The following is a 20,416-nucleotide window of genomic DNA, read 5'->3' on the forward strand; positions in this document are numbered from 1 at the left end:
AACTACACAAAAGTACCTGTCCTATCCAGAATAGCCTACTTTCTTACTTTGACAGTTGGGGCTGCTAGCACGGTCAAAATACTGCCAGCACGCCCACAAGCGAATCACAATAAGCGGTAATTTAACTTGTACATGCCCGGTTAAGCGGTATTGTAAACACCGGCGATGAACGATTTGTCATCGCCGGTGTTTGCAGACTTTTTTGTACAGCTTTGACATTGTTACTGATAGTAGTGGTTGCGCTTGGCTTGCACGTGTAAATTCAGAACACACAACATTCTATATTAGAACTATTATTTGACATGACAAAACCCAAACGGCGTTCCAACCTATAGTATTCTTTCGATATAACTGTATCTTGTTGCAAACATCTCAGTCCAGACGAGCGCATCAACAATGGCTAGAATTTTAAACTCAATATCCACATTGTAAGCAGTTAAATGAACTCTCTTTTGAGCCCGTCTTTCTCAAAGTAGCCTACAACATACATTGGACTTCAATGCGCTCTACAGATGACATTTTTTGATCATTTCTCAAGTTTCTATTTCTGAGTCCCTAGTATAGAACGCCCTCTGGTGGAGGATCTACTATCGCTCGCACTGCAGGTGGAAATGTCTGTTGGACCAATAAAAACGGTGTGCAAAATAAATATACATTTTTTTTAATTCTGTAAATATATACAACACTGGAGATTTCTTTAATAGTAAAAATTGATATGGACAGCCAGACATAAACGATGTTTGTTTTGCACAATCAAATTAACTGTACATGATTCAACGTGGAAGTGTTTAATTGTGCATGATAAATATGTCTATAATAGATGTCAAACTCATTCCACGGAGGGCCGATTGTCTGTGGGTTTTCGCTCCTCCCTTGTACTTGATTGATGAATTAAGGTCACTAATTAGTAAGGAACTCCGATTGTCTGGGGCTTAATTGAAAGATAAAACTAAAACCTGTCGACACTAGACCCTCCATGGAATGAGTTTGACACCACTGGCCTATAGGGCTGCATTATTTTAAAATAATTGGTATTTTGATCAATCAGAACAATGTGTAAATTATGTGGGACCTCTGCTGTACCAACATACTGAGGGCGCGTTCCTCTGCTCAGAGGTTGCTGACGACTGTCAGATCTTACAACGCCTGGATAGGTATTTTATTTATCAGCTAAGCACATCATAATCTTTTTTTAAAGAAATGTATTAACAAATATCAACAAACAAGAGGATAAGTCATAGCAATCTGGTGCCCGATTGCACAGTCAATGAAGTGACACGGAACCATTGTCTCAGCCTTCATTCCACAATGATGGGATACAGATTGCCATATTGACCTCTAAGGTTGACCTTTGTTTTGCTTTTTAACTAACCCTTTTCCTAGCCTTAACCAAATTATCCTAACCTGCTACGTAAATTATCCTAACCTGCTACGTAAATGATCCTAACCTGCGGCTGCTACGAAAAGTCCATTCTGACATAACCGGTATTGTATCTAGTCAAAACCGGTGCAAATGTCTGAGTAGTGCAAAACCGGTGCAACTGTCTGCGATCATCATCTTTGGAGGCGGTTTGATTGCAGGAAGTGACGCAATTAGCAAGAAGTCTATGGGCTTGTTTGACATTGCAGCCGACAATGGGCTTGCATCATAAATAACTACTAATTATTCTTTGTAAATCAGTCACATTTGACCTATGAGACATTACGGTTTGACCCTCTCGAGCACGGCCAGTGCAGCCGACTGCCAGATCTACACATCACCTTGTATCATACATAACGACTCATTATTATTTGTAGATAGTAAGAATTGACCCACGACACATCACGGTTTTGATGCTCTCGAACCCGGTCTACGAGTATTTTCTCAACATTGTACATACTGCCGTATTCATGACAACTTGGAACTTACCGACATGGAATCTCGTTGTATAAAGTTCATGTCCGAGTTTCTCCACTTGGAACTTATCAGAATCAACCAAAAGGAAGCTCTACAAAAAACGTACGCAAATGTTAACTCGGGGATTCCGAGTTTCCGACTTGTCTGGAACGCGGCATAGTAGCTTCTCCACGTCTCACACTGCTGGCCTTGCTGCCACACACTGCCGCCGGTGACTCCGAAGTGGAAGATGGCTGCGGTGGAGCGTCCCCCAGTCAAGGAAGGGGTCCGGATAGCTTTACTCTGTTTCTGTTGGTATACTGTTAGTTCGGGAGGCAACGTAGTTAACAAAATTATTCTAAATGGGTTCCCTTATCCTGTCACAGTTTCGCTTTTTCATATATTCTCAATCGTCGTCTTCCTTCCACCGTTGCTGCGAGCATGGGGAGTCCCCAAAACAGAAATACCAACTAGATACTTCAAATGGTATATTATCCCTTTAGCTTTTGGAAAATACTTCGCATCTGTGTCGGCCCACTTCAGTATATGGAAGGTACCGGTTTCCTACGCGCACACTGGTAAGCATTGCAAGAACTCCGAATTAGGCTAGCTAGCGCAGAAGCATTGCTTGGTATTCTAACTAGCAACATAGAATGCTAGCTAGCTAGCGTTACCTTGCTAACATCAACTTCAATGAATTGGTGTCTTGTGCTGGACAATTTAGGCAAGCTTTAAGTTTATTGGCTTCCTTTGCATGGGACTGTATTACTCACATTCCGTTTAACCGAGGAGCTTGCGACATACTGGGTTATTTGAATACATATTTGTTTGGGGGAGGGCCCCACCTAGCCAGTGCCTAAAATTGTAATGTTACTTTTATTTAACCATTATTTAATTAGGCAAGTCAGTTGAACAAATTATTCTTTACAATGACGAGCTACACCGGACGACGCTGGGCCAATTGTGCTGCGCCCTATGGGACTCCAATTACGGCCGGGACTCATATTACGGCCGGATGTGATACAGCCTGGATTCGAACCAGGGTGTCTGTAGCACTGAGATGCAGTGCCTTAGACTGCTGCGCCACTACAGTTGTCTCATTCAGTGGCAAAGAACAGTAAGGCTGGACCTCCGTTGATCATTAAGTAAATGGTTAAACCTCTGCGTTAACCATCGTTTTTCTGCTCACAATAGGTTTTATGTTGTGTTACTCCTTATGATGCATTCTTGCCTGTCATGTATGACGTCCATGGTTACAACTGATTGAAAATGTAGAAGTAGTTTACACACGGAAATGCCATTACTTGTCTTTAACCTAAAAAACTGTGAGGAACCAGAATGATCTGTTTAAGGTACTGAAAATCTTTGCATTAAATTCCACCTCCCCAATTACTGTTTCCTGACTGCTCAGTTCACTTGGCCCCCGATAACACTTAATGTCAATCCCTATATGTTATGCCCTTTACTTACTAATTAGTTAGGTACCCAATGTTGCACGTCAGCGCCCATACAGTGTAACTGACTCATTGCTTTCTCACCTCACTAACTGACACGTCAAGCTATGGCGTGATGATGCAATATGCAAAGTAACATGTTAGTTGTTACCAGGGGTGTGTCTGTGATGCACAATACACAATGAAACTTAAACTGTAGGTGTGAGACACAGTTGCATGGGCAACTAAGTCTTTAAACCACTATCTCAAAAGTCATGCTCCTTACCTTTCCAATCAATACCTGTTCCACTCAAGCCATTGTCCTCAATTCATGCACTGAACAGGATCTTTTTATCCATTTTCCAATCTGACATTCTTTGTTTCTTTTCACCCCACAGTCAAAGCCACAATGCCAATATGGGTTGTGTTGTTATCAAGGATTATCATGAAGGAGAAGCAAACAACAAAAGTGAGTAACTCATAAAATTGTACATAAAGCTGCTTTGGAAGATATTTTGTCCATGCAATGGTGACATGGCACAATATGAGCCTGTATGTTGGCTCATATATCTGCCAGCCTTGCAGGTGCATTTACAGAAAATGTACCCTGCTTCTTTCATCATGTTAACACTGCAGGGGCTTTAGTAGTGTTCCGCAATAACAAAGCTATTTATGTGTCATAGGCATTTAGAGGTTGGGCAAATGTGACATGTCCCAAAACAAATGAGCAAAACAACTGCATGTGTAAGGATGGCCATCTTTTTTCAACTGTACTTTGAGACTCCTCCATGATTAGGAATATCCTGCTGACTTTGGCCTAGTAACATGTTATTTGGATAGTCTGTAGAGCATCTACAGATGGACTATCTACTAACCATGACCTTAACCCTAGCCCTAAACTTAACCCTTATTCTAAAAGTACCTTAACCGTAACCTTAGCAAGCAGTTGCTTATCAACAGATCTTTTGTTGATATTTAATCAATCTGTATAGCATCTACAGATGGAAAATCTGGACTATCCAAATAAAGTATAACCCTTTCTCTTTTGCACTCCTGTCTTGTGCCTGTCTCAGGTGTACGTATCTCTCATCCCCATCATCGGAGGAGTGCTTCTGGCCACGATGACAGAAATGTCCTTTGATGTATCTGGGTTAGTCAGTGCCCTGGCTGCCACACTCTGCTTCTCTCTGCAAAACATCTTCTCCAAAAAGGTACATCTTACCAGTCTGCACCCTTTCAAAAATACTGTTATTTATGTGTTGTTAGATGATGGATAAAAGTATAGCCGGAGAGCACATTTTGAACTTTGGTGGACATTTAAATGACCTATTTGTTTGGGTAATGGTTGGAGAATAAACTCAAGCTGTTTTATTTAATAGAATACTGTATTGCCATTGAAGGAAGGGATCATTCACACTGTAAAAGCATTCCTTGCAATATTCAAGTGCAGATATAGTAGACAGCACTCATACTAAACATGAAAACACCCGAAAGGAAAACTCAAGGGCAAGGCCTATGAGTGTGAAGCCTTGTGAATCTTTTCAATCTATTTGTTCTTTACATACTGTCGATGTGCAGTATGGGTAGTGTCCTATACTATGCTGATGTGGCCTCCCTTCAACCAATATTTGAGGAAAACATATTTCCTCCATTGGACATTATTACTTGGTAAATGCTGTTTTATGAAAACTGACAAGTGCTAGAATTACTTTTGATATTACTAACCCTGCAGTTACATTATTGTGTAATGATTTGTAGTGTTTAGAGTTTAACAACCATGTCTTGTTGATTACCAACTGTGATTACATTACCTGTCTATCATGCTGTTGATGAAGAAAACCAAAGAATTCAACGAACAAGGAATTTGTGCCCTCTCAATTTATAACGATGTGTCTTTGCGTAACCTTGATATATTTTGCTGCCCACTGATTTCCAAGGTAAACACACAACAGTTTTCTGAAATGGCTGGCCTAAGAAATGACAAAGCTATGAATTAATATTCATTGCTTTTTAGGTGCTGCGGGACACGAGGATCCACCACCTGAGGCTTCTCAACATACTGGGCTTCAATGCTGTTTTCTTCATGGTGCCTACGTGGGTTCTGGTGGACCTCTCCTCATTCTTGGTTGAGGGGGATTTTGTGAGTTTAAGTAATACGTGCTTCAGTTTTGTCAAGTGTATGCGCAGGTTCCTGTATGTTACGTGTCAAATAATGTGATCTTTTGTTGTCCGGCTTATGAGCTTATATGATAGTGTTTCATCTACTGGTAGTGTGTGTGTGTGTGTGCCATACATATGATATATTTAACATACAAAGGCCACAGGAATGTCATACACTGGGTACCAGGGGAGGCTGGTGAGAGGAGCTATAGGAGGACGGGCTCATTGTAGTGGCTGGAAGGGAATATTGGAACGGAGTCAAACATACGTTTGACTCTATTCCATTCCAATGAGCCCGTCCTCTTATAGCTCCTCCTACCAGCCTCCTCTGGTATGTACTATGAATATTTTTTCAACATTATGTACCATACTTTTATTATCCACTTGGTTTTGCCGATTTAATATCCAAGATGGCGTAGCAGTCAGACGTCTTTTTTCTTCGTCTTGTCGTGTCCCGTGTATATATCTTTATCTTTTTTCTTCACATATTTAAAAAATATATTTTTCTTAACCCCAACTTCAACATTTTCTCCTGCAACCCGCCTCACTCAATGTGCTCTGAACCTCTTCACCTGGATCACCGCAGCTAGCTAGCTGCTATCCGATTAGCTTTTCCTGGCTTACGTCCCTGTCCCGAAGCAAGCACCAATTAGCCTGGAGCTAGCCTATGCTAAGCCCATCTCCTGGCTAGCTGAAGAGGACCATCAGCCACTCCTTGGGCTACAATATCTATTTTGCCAATTGGCCTGGACCCCTTAATTGCCGATGCGGAGCCCCGCCGATCCATGACTACTGATGTAATCCGCCCGAGTTTTTTTTTTCAACTGGCTCCTTCGTTGCGACGTCCCCTGAATGTCCATCTGCTAGCTGCGGCCCGCTAGCTATCTAGAGTAGGTCGACCGATTAATTAGGGCCTATTTCAAGTTTTCATAACAATCGTAAATCGGTATTTTTGGGCGCCGGTTAATTTTTATTTATTTATTTAAACAATTTTTAGACCTTTATTTAACTAGGCAAGTCAGCTAAGAACACATTCTTATTTTCAATGACTGCCTAGGAACGGTGGGTTAACTGCCTCGTTCAGGGGCACAACGATAGATTTACACCTTGTCAGCTCGGGGGATTCAATCTTGCAATCTTACAGTTAACTGGTCCAACGCAGTAACGACCTGCCTCTCTCTCGTTGCACTCCACAAGGAGACTGCCTGTTACGCGAATGCAGTAAGCCAAGGTAAGTTTCTAGCTAGCATTAAACTTAATTTATAATAAACAATCATAATCACTAGTTAACTACACATAGTTGATGATATGTGTCCTGCGTTGCATATAATCTGACTGAGCATACAAGTATCGAAGTATCTGACTGAGAGATGGTAGGCAGAAGCAGGCGCGTAAACATTCATTCAAACTGTACTTTAGTGCGTTTTGCCAGCAGCTCTTCGTTGTGCATCAAGCATTGCGCTGTTTATGACTTCAAGCCTATCAACTCCCGAGATGAGGCTGGTGTAACCGAAGTGAAATGGCTAGCTAGTTAGCGTGCGCTAATAGCGTTTCAAACGTCACTCGCTCTGAGCCTTGTAGTGGTTGTTTCCCTTGCTCTGCATGGGTAACGCTGCTTCGAGGGTGGCTCTTGTCGTTGTGTTCCTGGTTCGAGCCCAGGGAGGAGCGAGGAGAGGGACGGAAGCTATACTGTTACACTGGCAATACTAAAGTGCCTATAAGAACATCCAATAGTCAAAGGTTAATGAAATACAAATGGTATAGAGGGAAATAGTCCTATAATTCCTATAATAACTACAACCTAAATCTTTTTACCTGGGAATATTGAAGACTCATGTTAAAAGGAACCACCAGCTTTCATATGTTCTGAGCAAGGAACTGAAACGTTAGCTTTCTTACATAGCACATATTGCACTTTTACTTTCTTCTCCAACACTTTTTTGTTTTTGCATTATTTAAACCAAATTTAACATGTTTCATTATTTACTTGAGGCTAAATTGATTTTATTGATGTATTATATTAAGTTAAAATAAGTGTTCATTCAGTATTGTTGTAATTGTCATTATTACAAATACATAGTTTTTTTTAAATGGTCCTCCAGTAATCGGTATCGGCGTTGAAAATTTTTAATCGGTCGACCTCTAATCTAGAGCATACCGGACTGTTAGCTGTAGTAGCCCATCTGTCAATTTGTTGGGCTACTATTCCTATTTTGCCAATTGGCCTAGACCCTTTTACTATACGGACACCTGCTGATCCAGCACAACTGGTCTAGCGATGTAACCGCAAGAGGGGGCTACAACAACTGACTTCTTCCGTCGTGACGTCCCTCTAAGGCCCTTCTGCTAGCCCTGGCCCGCTAGCTGTCTGGATCGCCCTGTCTCCAGCCCGTCCAGCTACTCATTGGACCCTATTATCACTCGGCTACGCATGCCTCTCCCTAATGTCAATATGCCTTGTCCATTGCTGTTTTGGTTAGTGATTATTGTCTTGTTTCACTATAGAGCCTCCAGCCCTGCTCAAAATGCCTCAGCTATCCCTCTTGTCCCACCCCCCACACATGTGGTGACCTCACCTGGTTTATTGATGTCTCTAGAGACAATACCTCTCTCATCGTCACTCAATGCCGAGGTTTACCTCAACTGTATTCACATCCTACCATACCTTTGTCTGTACATTATGCATTGAATCTATTCTACCACGCCTAAAAACCTGCTCCTTTTACTCTCCGTCCCGAACGTACTAGACGACCAGTTCTTATAGCCTTTAGCCGTACTCTTATCCTACACGTCCTCAAATGCTAGCTTTTTCAAACAGAAATGTGCATCCTGCAGCGCACACTCCAAAAGGTTCTGGAACACTGTAAAGTCCATGGAGAATAAGAGCTCCTCCTCCCAGCTGCCCACTGCACTGAGGCTAGGAAACACTGTCACCTCCGATAAATCCACAATAATTTAGAATTTCAATAAGCATTTTTCTATGGCTGGCCATGCTTTCCACATGGCCACCCCTACCCTGGTCAACACCCTTCCACTCCCCACAGCAACTTACCCAAACCTCCCCCAATTCTCCTTCACCCAAATCCAGACAGCTGATGTTCTGAAAGAGCTGCAAATTCTGGACCCCTACAAATCAGCAGGGCTAGACAATCTGGCCCCTCCATTTCTAAAATGATCAGCCAAAATTGTTGCAACCCCTATTACTAGCCAACCTCTTTCGTATCGTCTGAGATCCCCAAAGATTGGAAAGCTGCCGCGGTGATCACCCTCTTCAAAGGGGGAGACACTCTAGACCCAAACTGCTACAGATTTATATCTATCCTACCCTGCCTTTCCAAGGTCTTCGAAAGCCGAGTTAACAAACAAGATCACAGACCATTTTGAATCCCACCTTACCTTCTCCGCTATGCAATCTGGTTTCCGAGCTGGTCATGGGTGCACCTCGGCCACGCTCAAGGTCCTAAATGATATCATAACTGCCATCGATAAAAGACACCACTGTGCAGCTGTATTCATCGACCTGGCCAAGGCTTTTGACTCTGTCCATCGCCACATTTTTATCGACAGACTCAGTAGCCTCGGTTTTTCTGATGACTACCTTGCCTGGTTCACCAACTACTTTGCAGACAGAGTTCAGTGTGTCAAATCGGAGGGCATGCTGTCCGGACCTCTGGCAGTCTCTATGGGGGTGCCACAGGGTTCAATTCTTGGGGAGACTCTTTTCTCTGTATACATCAATGATGTTGCTCTTGCTGTTTGATTCTCTGATCCACCTCTACGCAGACGACGACATTCTTTATACTTCTGGCCCTTCTTTGGACACTGCGTTAACTAACCTCCAGACAAGCTTCAATGCCATACAACTCTCCTTCCGTGGCCTCCAACTGCTCTTAAATGCAAGTAAAACTAAATGCATGCTCCTTAACCAATCGCTGCCCGCCCGTCCAGCATCACTACTCTGGACAGTTCTGACTTAGAATATGTGGACAACTACAAATACCTAGGTGTCTGGTTAGACTAAACTCTCCTTCCAGACTTACATTAAGCATCTCCGATCCTACATTAAATCTAGAATCGGCTTCCTATTTCGCAACAAAGCATTCTTCACTCATGCTGACAAACACCCTCGTAAAACTGACTATCCTACCGATCCTTGACTTCGGCGATGTCATTTACAAAATAGCCTCCATTACCCTACTCAGACTGCACCCAATTTACTATCACAGTGCCATCCGTTTTGTCACCAAAGCCCCATATACTACCCACCACTGCAACCTGGATGCTCTCATTGGCTGGCCCTTGCTTCATATTCGTCGCCAAACCCACTGGCTCCAGGTCATCTATAAGTCCTTGCTAGGTAAAGTCCCCCCTTATCTCAGCTCGCTGGTCACCATAGCAGCACCCACCTGTAGCACGCGCGACAGCAGGTATATTTCACTGGTCCCCCCCCAAAGCCAATTCCTCCTTAGGCTGCCTTTCCTTCCAGTTCTCTGCCCCCAATGACTGGAACGAATTGCAAAAATCACTGAAGCTGGAGACTCATATCTCCCTCACTGTCTTTAAGCACCAGCTGTCAGAGCAGCTCACAGATCACTGCACCTGTACGTAGCCCATCTGTAAATAGCCCATCCAACTTCCTCATCCCCATACTGTTATTTTGTTTTGCTCCTTTGCACCCCAGTATCTCTACTTGCACATTCGTCTTTTGCACATCTATCACTCCAGTGTTTAACTTCTTGATGCACCCATCCTGTTAGCGGGATAATTTTCGTCAACATCCACTGAATTGCAGAGCGACAAATTTAAATGACAAAAAAATGTTTAATTTTCATGAAATCACAAGTGCAATATAGCAAATCACAGCTTAGCTTGTTGTTAATCCACCTGGCGTGTCAGATTTCAAAAAAGCTTTTCGGCGAAAGCATACCAAGCGTTTATGTAAGAACATCTCTCTCAGCAGACAAAACATTACAAACAGCTAGCAGCCAAGTAGTTTGGTCACGAAAGTCAGAAAAGCAATAAAAATGAAATGCTTACCTTTGATCTTCGGATGTTTGCACTCACGAGACTCCCAGTTACACAATAAATGTTCCGTTTGTTCCATAAAGATTATTTTTATATCCAAAATACCTCCATTTGGTTGGCGCGTTATGTTCAGAAATCCACAGGCTCCAGCGGTCACGACCGGGCAGACACAAATTCCAAATAGTATCCGTAAAGTTCGTAGAAACATGTCAAATGTTTTTTATAATCAATCCTCAGGTTGTTTTTACAATATATAATCCATAATATTTCAACCAGGACGATAGCTTCTTCAATAGGAGAGAGAAAATGTCTGCTCCACTCGCTCATTTTTCAAAATAAAAGCCTGAAACTATGTCTAAAGACTGTTCACACTGTGGAAGCCATAAGAAAAGGAATCTGGTTGATATCCCTTTTAAATAGAGGGAAGGCATGCAATGGAACAGAGGTTTCAGGAAAAACAGCACTTCCTAGTTGGATTTTCTTCAGGTTTTCGCCTGCAATATCAGTTCTGTTATACTCACAGACAATATTTTGACAGTTTTGGAAACTTTAGTGTTTTCTATCGTAATTTGACAATTATATGCATATTTTAGATTCTGGGCCTGAGAAATAGGCAGTTTCATTTGGGTACGTTTTTCATCCAAACATCAAAATACTGCCCCCTACACTCAGCAGGTTAATTACTAAATTGTAATTATTTTGCCACTATGGCCTATTTATTGCCTACCTCCCTTATCTTACCTCATTTGCACATACTGTATGTAGACTTTTTCTCTATTGTATTATTGACTGTATGTTTGTTTAGTCCAGGTGTAACTGTTTGTCGCACTGCTTTGTCTTGGCCAGGTCACAGTTGTAAATGAGAACTTGTTCTCAACTGACCTACCTGGTGAAAAAAAAAATAAGTAATACTAAATGAACCTCCACACCCCAAAATCTTTAGTATCCGGTTGCCTTTTATTCAATTGTCCCATTGAGACCACAACCTGGATACGTTCTCTTTTCCTAGAAAGTCATGAATTAATCCATTGTTCTCTCCAAGTATCCAAGTAATCACTCCCTCTCTCTCTCTCCCTCCTCTGCATAATCCCTCCAGACGGGCATGTCTGAATGGACAGGCACCTTTCTCCTCCTCCTGGTCAGCGGCTTCTGTAATTTTGCCCAGAATGTCATCGCCTTCAGTGTCCTCAACCTGATCAGCCCGCTGAGCTACGCCGTGGCCAACGCCACCAAGAGGATCATGGTCATCAGCATATCGCTCCTAATGCTACGCAACCCCGTCAGCTCCACCAACATCATGGGCATGATGACTGCAATAGTGGGCGTCTTCCTGTACAACAAGGTGAGTCTCTTTGACATGCTTACATTTACGTTTGAGTTATTTAGCAGACGCTGTTATCCAGTCATTACAATCACTGCATTCAACTAAAATGTATAAAACAACCACTTTCACAATTATTGCAAGTTAAACCTTATAATATTCACTGTTTGCTAAATCAGTGCTAGTAAGAAAAAAGAGAAATGCGAGTGTGAAGGACTCTTGGACTCTTGTCCATCTTTCGAAAACGTCTAAAACATAATCTCTTGAAATAGTATCTTAAATAAGACATCTGAAATTTTCCAACACTTTGGCCACCAACAACTAATTCACCTTAGTTCATGAAATAGATTAACATTTATATCAAACTCAGCATTCAGCATGCAGGTGTATAATATACAGTTGAAGTCAGAAGTTTACATACACTTATGTTGGAGTCAGTAAAACTTGTTTTTCAACCACTCCACAAATTTCTTGTTAACAAACTATAGTTAAGTCGGTTAGGACATCTACTTTGTGCATAACAAAAGTAATTTTTCCAACAATTGTTTACAGACAGATTATTTCATATATAATTCACTGTATCACAATTCCATTGGGTCAGAAGTTTACATACACTAAGTTGACTGTGCCTTTAAACAGCTTGGAAAATGATGTCATGGCTTTAGAAGCTTCTGATAGGCTAATTGACATTATTTGAGTCAATTGGCGATATACCTGTGGATGAATTTCAAGGCCTACCTTCAAACTGAGTGCCTCTTTGCTTGACATCATGGGAAAATCAAAAGAAATCATCCAAGACCTCAGAAAAAACATTGTAGACCTCCACAAGTCTGGTTCATCCTTGGGAGCAATTTCCATAAGCCTGAAGGTACCACATTCATCTGTACAAACGATAGTACGCAAGTATAAACACCATGGGATCACGCAGCCGTCATACCGCTCTGTCTCCTAGAGATGAACGTACTTTGGTGTGAAAAGTGCAAATCAATCCCAGAACAACAGCAAAGGACCTTGTGAAGATGCTGGAGGAAACGAGTACAAAAGTATCAATATCCACAGTAAAATGAGTCCTATATTGACATAACCTGAAAGGCCGCTCAGCAAGGACAAAACTACTGTTTCAAAACCGGCATAAAAAAAGCCAGACTACGGTTTGCAACTGCACATGGGGACAAAGATTGTACTTTTTGGAGAAATGTCCTCTGGTCTGTTGAAACAAAAATAGAACTGTTTGGCTATAATGACCATCGTTACGTTTGGAGGAAAAGGGGGAGGCTTGCAAGCCGAAGAACACCATCCCAACCGTGAAGCATGGGGGTGGCAGCAGCATGTTGTGGGGGTGCTTTGCTGCAGGAGGGACTGGTAGACTTCACAAAAAAGATGGCATCACGAGGGAGGAAAATTGTGAATATATTGAAGCAACATCTCAAGACATGAGTAAGTTAAAGCTTGGTCGCAAATGGGTCTTCCAAATGGACAATGACCCCAAGCTTGCAAAATAGCTTAAGGACAACAAAGTCAAGGTATTGGAGTGGCCATAACAAAGCCCGGACTTCAATCCTATAGAAATTGTGTGGGCTGAACTGAAAAGGCGTGTGTGAGCAAGGAGGCCTGCAAATCTGACTCGGTTACACCAGCTTTGTCAGGAGGAACGGGCCAAAATTCACCCAACTTATTTTGGGAAGCTTGTGAAAGGCTACCTGGAACGTTTGACCCAAGTTAAAACAATTTAAAGGCAATGCTACCAAATACTAATTGAGTGTATGTAAACTTCTGACCCACTGGGAATGTGATGAAAGAAATAAAAGCTGAAATAAATCGTTCTCTCTACTTTTATTCTGACATTTCACATTCTTAAAATGAAGTGGTGATCCTAACTGACCTAAGACAGGGAATTTTTACTAGGATTAAATGTCAGGAATTGTGAAACTGACTTTAAATGTATTTGGCTAAGGTGTATGTACAGTCGTGGCCAAAAGTTGAGAATGACACCAATATTAATTTTCACAAAGTCTGCTGCCTCAGTTTTTATGATGGCAATTTGCATATACTCCAGAATGTTGTGAAGAGTGATCAAATGAATTGCAATTCATTGCAAAGTCCCTCTTTGCCATGCAAGTGAACAGAATCGCAAAAAAAAAACATTTCCACTGCATTTCAGCGCTGCCACAAAAGGACCAGCTGACAACATGTTAGTGATTCTCTCGTTAACACAGGTGTGAGTGTTGACGAGGACAAGGCTGGAGATCACTCTTTCATGCTGATTGAGTTTGAATAACAGACTGGAAACTTCAAAAGGAGGGTGGTGCTTGGAATCATTGTTCTTCCTCTGTCAACCATGGTTACCTGCAAGGAAACATGTGCCGTCATCATTGCTTTGCACAAAAAGGGCTTCACAGGCAAGGATATTGCTGCCAGTAAGATTGCACCTAAATCAACCATTTATCAGATCATCAAGAACTTCAAGGAGAGCGGTTCAATTGTTGTGAAGAAGGCTTCAGGGTGCCCAAGAAAGTCCAGCAAGCTCCAGGACCATCTCCTAAAGTTGATTCAGCTGCGGGATCGGGGCACTACCAGTACAGAGCTTGCTCAGGAATGGCAGCAGGCAGGTGTGAGTGCATCTGCATGCACAGTGAGGCAAAGAATTTTGGAGGATGGCCTTGTGTCAAGAAGGGCAGCAAAGAAGCCACCTCTCTCCAGGAAAAACATCAGGGACAGACTGATATTCTGCAAAAGGTACAGGCATTGGACTGCTGAGGACTGGGGTAAAGTCATTTTCTCTGAATCGCCTTTCCGATTGTTTGGGGCATCCGGAAAAAAAGCTTGTCCGGAGAAGACGAGGTGAGCGCTACCATCAGTCCCGTGTCATGCCAACAGTAAAGCATCCTGAGACCATTCATGTGTGGTACCAACACATCCTCCGAGAGCAACTTCTCCCAACCATCCAGGAACAGTTTGGTGACGAACAATTCCTTTTCCAGCATGATGGAGCACCTTGTCATAAGGCAAAAGTGATAACTAAGTGGCTCGGGGAACAAAACATTGATATTTTGGGGCCATGGCCAGGAAACTCCCCAGACCTTAATCCCATTGAGAACGTGTGCTCAATCCTCAAGAGGCGGGTGGACAAACAAAAACCCACAAAAAAACAAAAACACACAAACTCCAAGCATTGATTATGCAAGAATGGGCTGCCATCAGTCAGGATGTGGCCCAGAAGTGAATTGACAGCATGTCAGGGTGGATTGCAGAGGTCTTGAAAAAGAAGGGTCAACACTGCAAATATTGACTCTTTGCATCAACTTCATGTAATTGTCAATAAAAGCCTTTGACACTTATGAAATGCTTGTAATTATACTTCAGTATTCCATAGTATATCTGACAAAAAATATCTAAAGACACTGAAATTAATATTTGTGTCATTCTCAAAACCTTTGGCCACGACTGTTGACTTCCAACTTCAACTGTAGCTCCAATGGGAGCCGTAAAGACATTTTCCATTTTTAGAATTTAGCAGACACTCTTATCCAGAGCAACATACATTCATCTTAAGATAGCGAGGTGAGACAACCACATATAATAAGAACATATCCTTGCACTTGTCTTTTCCTACTTTGCTGATCAATTCTTTGAGGAACAATGTACTTACTACGACTGTGTTTTTGTGGTTGACTCACCTTGCTATCTTAAGATGAATGCACTAATAGTAAATTGCTCTGCATAAGAGCGTCTGCTAAATGAGTAAAATGTCAAATGTGACTGACTGCCTCAAGTTTTTATTTTTTTTACATTGAATAAAAGTATAGACTCAGAGCTAGAAAATGGTATATCATACACTGCAGTTGAAGAACAATATGAAATTAATTCTGCTTTGGAAGTTGTTAAACTTGTAACCCAACTGTAGAAAATGGCCCTTGAATGTTTTGGTACACCTACTCGAGAGCTCTTCTTTGTCTACTCCCATTCAGTGTCGTTCACACTCTCTTAAGCTTTAGCCCCACACATCTCTTTAAGGATTCACATGTGAGGCCATGTGGTAGACATGGCTCACGCTGCACAGTGCTCACGTGCTCTGAAACCCACCCCCACTCACTGTGGAAAGTTTACATACCACATTTAACTTTGGGAAATCACACAGTAATTTACATCAATGTGTTTTTTTTTTGTTATCCTTTGTTATGTGCTACACTAAGCTATTCCCATCTCTTCACTGCCAACAGGCGAAATATGACGCAAACAAGGAAGCTAAGAAAAAGCTGCTGCCTTCCTCCAAGCAGGACATGATGTCCTTTGACAATTTGGGACTGGACAAGACGCAGCCCAATGGTTCAGTGCCTTTCTCCCAAGGTTCAGACATTCAGTATGGTCGAAGCAACGTGTTGACCGACCACTTCCAGTACAGCCGGCAGGCCTACACAATGAACTACGGTGCCTCCAACCACCAGTATGTGGTTTAGGCTGGTGGATTTCTCCATGGACATATTGTATTTGTTTCCAGCAGAATTCTTAAACCACCTCTAACAAAAAGAAAGGCAAGTGCTGTCGTATTGGCGGAGAGGGAAGTAAATCAGTCATGAGTTGGCCAGCGTTTTGTCCCAAACATGTTCTCTAACATATTCTCTTCACCTCCTTGTGTTGTATTTATTTTGATATGAACACTTAAAAAGGGATAGTTAAGTCAAAATCAAAGTTTGTCAGATGTTTTCCGATCCCAAATGTTGTCAGCTTCCAACCCTGTCCTTCGTCAACTGTTGCAGATAGTGTCAATCTTTCCAGTTAATTTTGGATTGATGCATACCACTGGATCTACAAAACAGATGGCTTGGAACATGGACTTGTTTGACAAATTTAGATTTTGGAGTGAACTATCTGTTTGTTTTTTGTTTGCTTGCTTAGGAAGGGATGTTCTTATTCTTTTTTTCTGTGGGAGTTCACTAACATGGGAATAATTGTTACTGTAGCTACAAAAGCGTAGTTCAAAAATAAATAGTTCACCACTTTGATATACAGTTAAAGGCCACGAAATGTTTACCATGCCCATAATGCCTTGTGAATCAGGCTTGTCCTCAAGGTTACATTGACCCCAATTTTATCACAGAAGGCATGAACATTTTACATAAATGTTTTGCAGAGATTGGCAACATTTGTCCTATACATGTAAAACCGTTTGCCGTTATGACATTTTCTGGTTTGTCTGTAACTAGTGATGGAGGAATGAAAATGTATATAATCGGTTGTAGGTACAGAAAGGTTCCTGGTTTGAATACCCAATCCGAAAAGGGGAAAAATATGTCTGTGTCCTTGAACAAGGCCCTTGTCAGCCATAGTAGTACCTCTGGAAGTTAATGTGAAACGACACATTTCACTGCTCTATCCAGTGTATGTGACAAAAACATATATTTTTTTATGAATTTTGTTCCATATTTACATCGGTCATTTAATCAATTCGTATCTGATCTGGTAATAGCTGTGGAATATGTCGGTAGAAGGGTCAGGATTGGCAGACTTACTGGATCAGGCTTAAATGTCAGTAGACTCCACTTGTTTTGCCTGTTTGTCATTTTGTTCTTAATATTCACACTTACAATCATGTTCTGATTAAGGAGTAGTATTTCCCCCTGCATGCGAGTAATTTCGCCTACAGGGAACAATAGCTGTTTTTCAAAGCTGGTGTGACGCACCTGAACTGGTTATTTACTTTGCAAATCAATGAAAGATGTGACGGAGACTAACTAACTTGTGTGACACTCTAGCAAAATGTTATCCTTGTTGACTATAAAAGGAATATTCTTCTAGTCCAACTTTTTTATTTGAGTTTGCGTGTTTCAATTTGCTACAGCACATTCAGGCATTTTAAGTGGAGAATTTCTTTACCGTTTCTTAACGGCAGGAAAGTTGGATCTAACCTGATTTGATTGCATGTTCAGCAACTGGCCGGCAACAAACTACATGCTGAGATTTTGAAAAAGCATTTTCGCTGTTTACCATAAATACAAATAATGTATTTGAATATTCCCCTATGGTATGTGATGTATAGTTATGGAAGACTGCACAGAGGATCCATGTGTATTTACACATTTAAGGAACTCTTGTGTGTGAGCTTGTGTGGAATTCTCAGGTAGTTCCAAGCTTATCATAGTCCATTTAGTGAAACTTCCATATCATTTAGTTCGGCAGGTTTGGTCTGTTTACGTAATGAAATTCATACTGGCGTGGTGATTAGGCTATGGGGATTTGAATACATTTGACTGTCACTTATGCCTGTTCTCTGCATGTCCTCATGAATGAGTTTTGACTTGACTTTGTCCTATCATTGTCTTTTGAATCTTCTTTACAGAAAAAAACATTTGTAGATATCTGTAATTGGATAACAAATGTTTTATTTGTGGAAGGAATATCAAATGTTGGAGCCTCAATTTGGATTCTACTAAATCATTTTCCTGTCACCTTTAACATAAGATGTTATGAAGCGCTGTGGTAAGTCAGCTTGGATCCCATCTTATTATTTTGTTACTTATTTTGTATTATTGTATGTCATTCCGTTCAAATGTCTCACTTCTTAAATCTATGGTCGAGTTTGTCATGTCCTTACGCAAGGTGCCAAATGGAAGGCGCTACCTGGCTCAAAGTACATCACAAGGATTTTTTTTTTTACTATAGTTTTTTGACCCAGTAGCATGGAGTGATGAATTCTGATGTGCATTATGTATATGTTTAATTTAACGTAAAGCCTAATTTGTCTATACAGTAAGCTAATGGATAACACTTTGAACATGAGAATTTAGAGTAACTTTGTTAGTTCTGGGACGGTATTTGCTATGAGGTTATTTACTGGAATGTACATTTGGATATGTGGGGTTTGCTTTGTAAAAGTTGTATAAATGCAATTTTTTGTGTTTTAAATCATCTTGAAAAACTGAATTTTTACTGAACCAATGTTTATAGATTTTTATTTATGGTGTCTAGGTACAGAAAAGTATACATAAGTGCAACCATGCACAGTGTTGTCTGCTTACGTTTAGTAAATACTATTTTTAAATGTCTAAAAAAATAAATGCATTGTGAAATGAATGTATGATTTAATTTTCTTGATAAAGGTGTGCTGTACATTGAATGCATAGTAAACATTTATTTGACTTTGGACAGGTGGGTGCTTACATTGGTAAAGGATGAAGGTGAGTCATCTATTACTATTGTTAACAATTCTAATGATGATCATCTGTTCAATGCATTGTTTTCAATTGTTTATTTGGACTAGTATGAATTTAAACTAAACGCTTCAGCCTATCCAATTGCCAACTGTAATTCGTAACATATCACACTAACTGTAATTCGCCTAGTTAAATAAAATAATTTTAAAAACAAAGCAAGTGCTCCCTCTTGTGTCAAGAATAAGAATAGACTTTTAACAAGTTAATAATATTTCCCCTCCATATCTAACTTTCAGGCATGGTATGGGTATTTGATTATTGCTTGGATGAGGACAATAGGACTTTGTATTGGTGGAATTAACTACCAACCACAAGAGCCTGTAAGTGGAAATTTAGATTTGTATCCATTTTGTAGCTACACCTATCCATTTTCACCATATTGCTACACTTATCTAATGTTTACAGTGCCATGGGGGCTGGTAGGGCTATGTAATGGAGAGATGGAAACTTTCCCCTTACATTTATCTAGTAACTATTACACAAAGACTTGTGGCTGCTGTTCCACTTTACCCTTCTCACAAAGTATGCACCGGTAAATTTCCCCTCGTGGATTTAAAAGGAACGGGTGGAAAGTCTCCAGCTGCTTTCACCAGTCTTATACTTTTAATTGATATACAACACTTTTGTAATCTAGTCCATAAAGCAAGATAGGAAGTGAACACTTCTGGGTGAAAGGGTGGACAACAGGAACACAACCCAGGAGAACTAGTCATCTCCCATGTGATGAGGCATACTCCCACAACCTCCATGACAAAAGTTCAAAAAGCCAGATTTGTTGTTGAATAACTTCACTCCTGAGATGCATAGCTGCTGCACAGTGTTTCGAATTCAGTCCAATCAAAGTTTTAGAGGAGAAAAACGTGTGGAAATCCAGCCTGGTCTCATCCCACTGGACACAGACGTCAATTCAACATCTGTTCCACGTTGGTTCCAACAGTGTGCCCAGTGGGATAGACTAGACGTAACATAGGGAACGTAAATCCTGGAAACTCATTAGTATGATGTTACATTTTGGAAAGGTTAAAAATTAAAATAAGGTGGTTGGTTGGACCTATAGCTCGAACGCCTAGCACCCCAAAGGTTGCGTGTTCAAATCTCATCGACCACTTTAGCATTTTGCGACTATTGTACTTACTACTTTTTTGTTGTTGTTGCTACTTTGCAACTACTTAGCCACCTAGCTAACATTAGCCACAACAAATAGGAATTCATAACATATCATACTAGCTGTAATTCGTAGCAAATGAAATGGTTGATGGACATCCACAAATTAATACATACTGTACCAAATTAAATGTAACGTACACTGAGTATACAAAACAGTAGGAACATCTTCCTAATATTGAGTTACACCCCCCTTTTCACTCAGAACAGCCTCAATTTGTCGGGG

At 41.0% G+C, this 20,416-nt stretch overlaps 1 protein-coding gene across 1 annotated transcript; it reads left to right on the forward strand.

The window, feature by feature from the left end:
• Nucleotides 1-1,645: 1,645 nt before the first annotated feature.
• On the forward strand, nt 1,646-18,886 carry slc35e1 (solute carrier family 35 member E1). Its single transcript, XM_020480338.2, has 6 exons — nt 1,646-2,454; nt 3,708-3,778; nt 4,383-4,520; nt 5,324-5,449; nt 11,591-11,836; nt 16,036-18,886. Exons 1-6 carry the CDS (start codon nt 2,127-2,129, stop codon nt 16,270-16,272), a joined length of 1,146 nt encoding a protein of 381 aa, XP_020335927.1. The 5' UTR covers nt 1,646-2,126; the 3' UTR covers nt 16,273-18,886.
• The last annotated feature ends 1,530 nt before the right edge of the window (nt 18,887-20,416 follow it).

Source organism: Oncorhynchus kisutch, linkage group LG4 (assembly GCF_002021735.2).
Source record: "Oncorhynchus kisutch isolate 150728-3 linkage group LG4, Okis_V2, whole genome shotgun sequence".
Taxonomy (NCBI): Eukaryota; Metazoa; Chordata; class Actinopteri; order Salmoniformes; family Salmonidae; genus Oncorhynchus; species Oncorhynchus kisutch.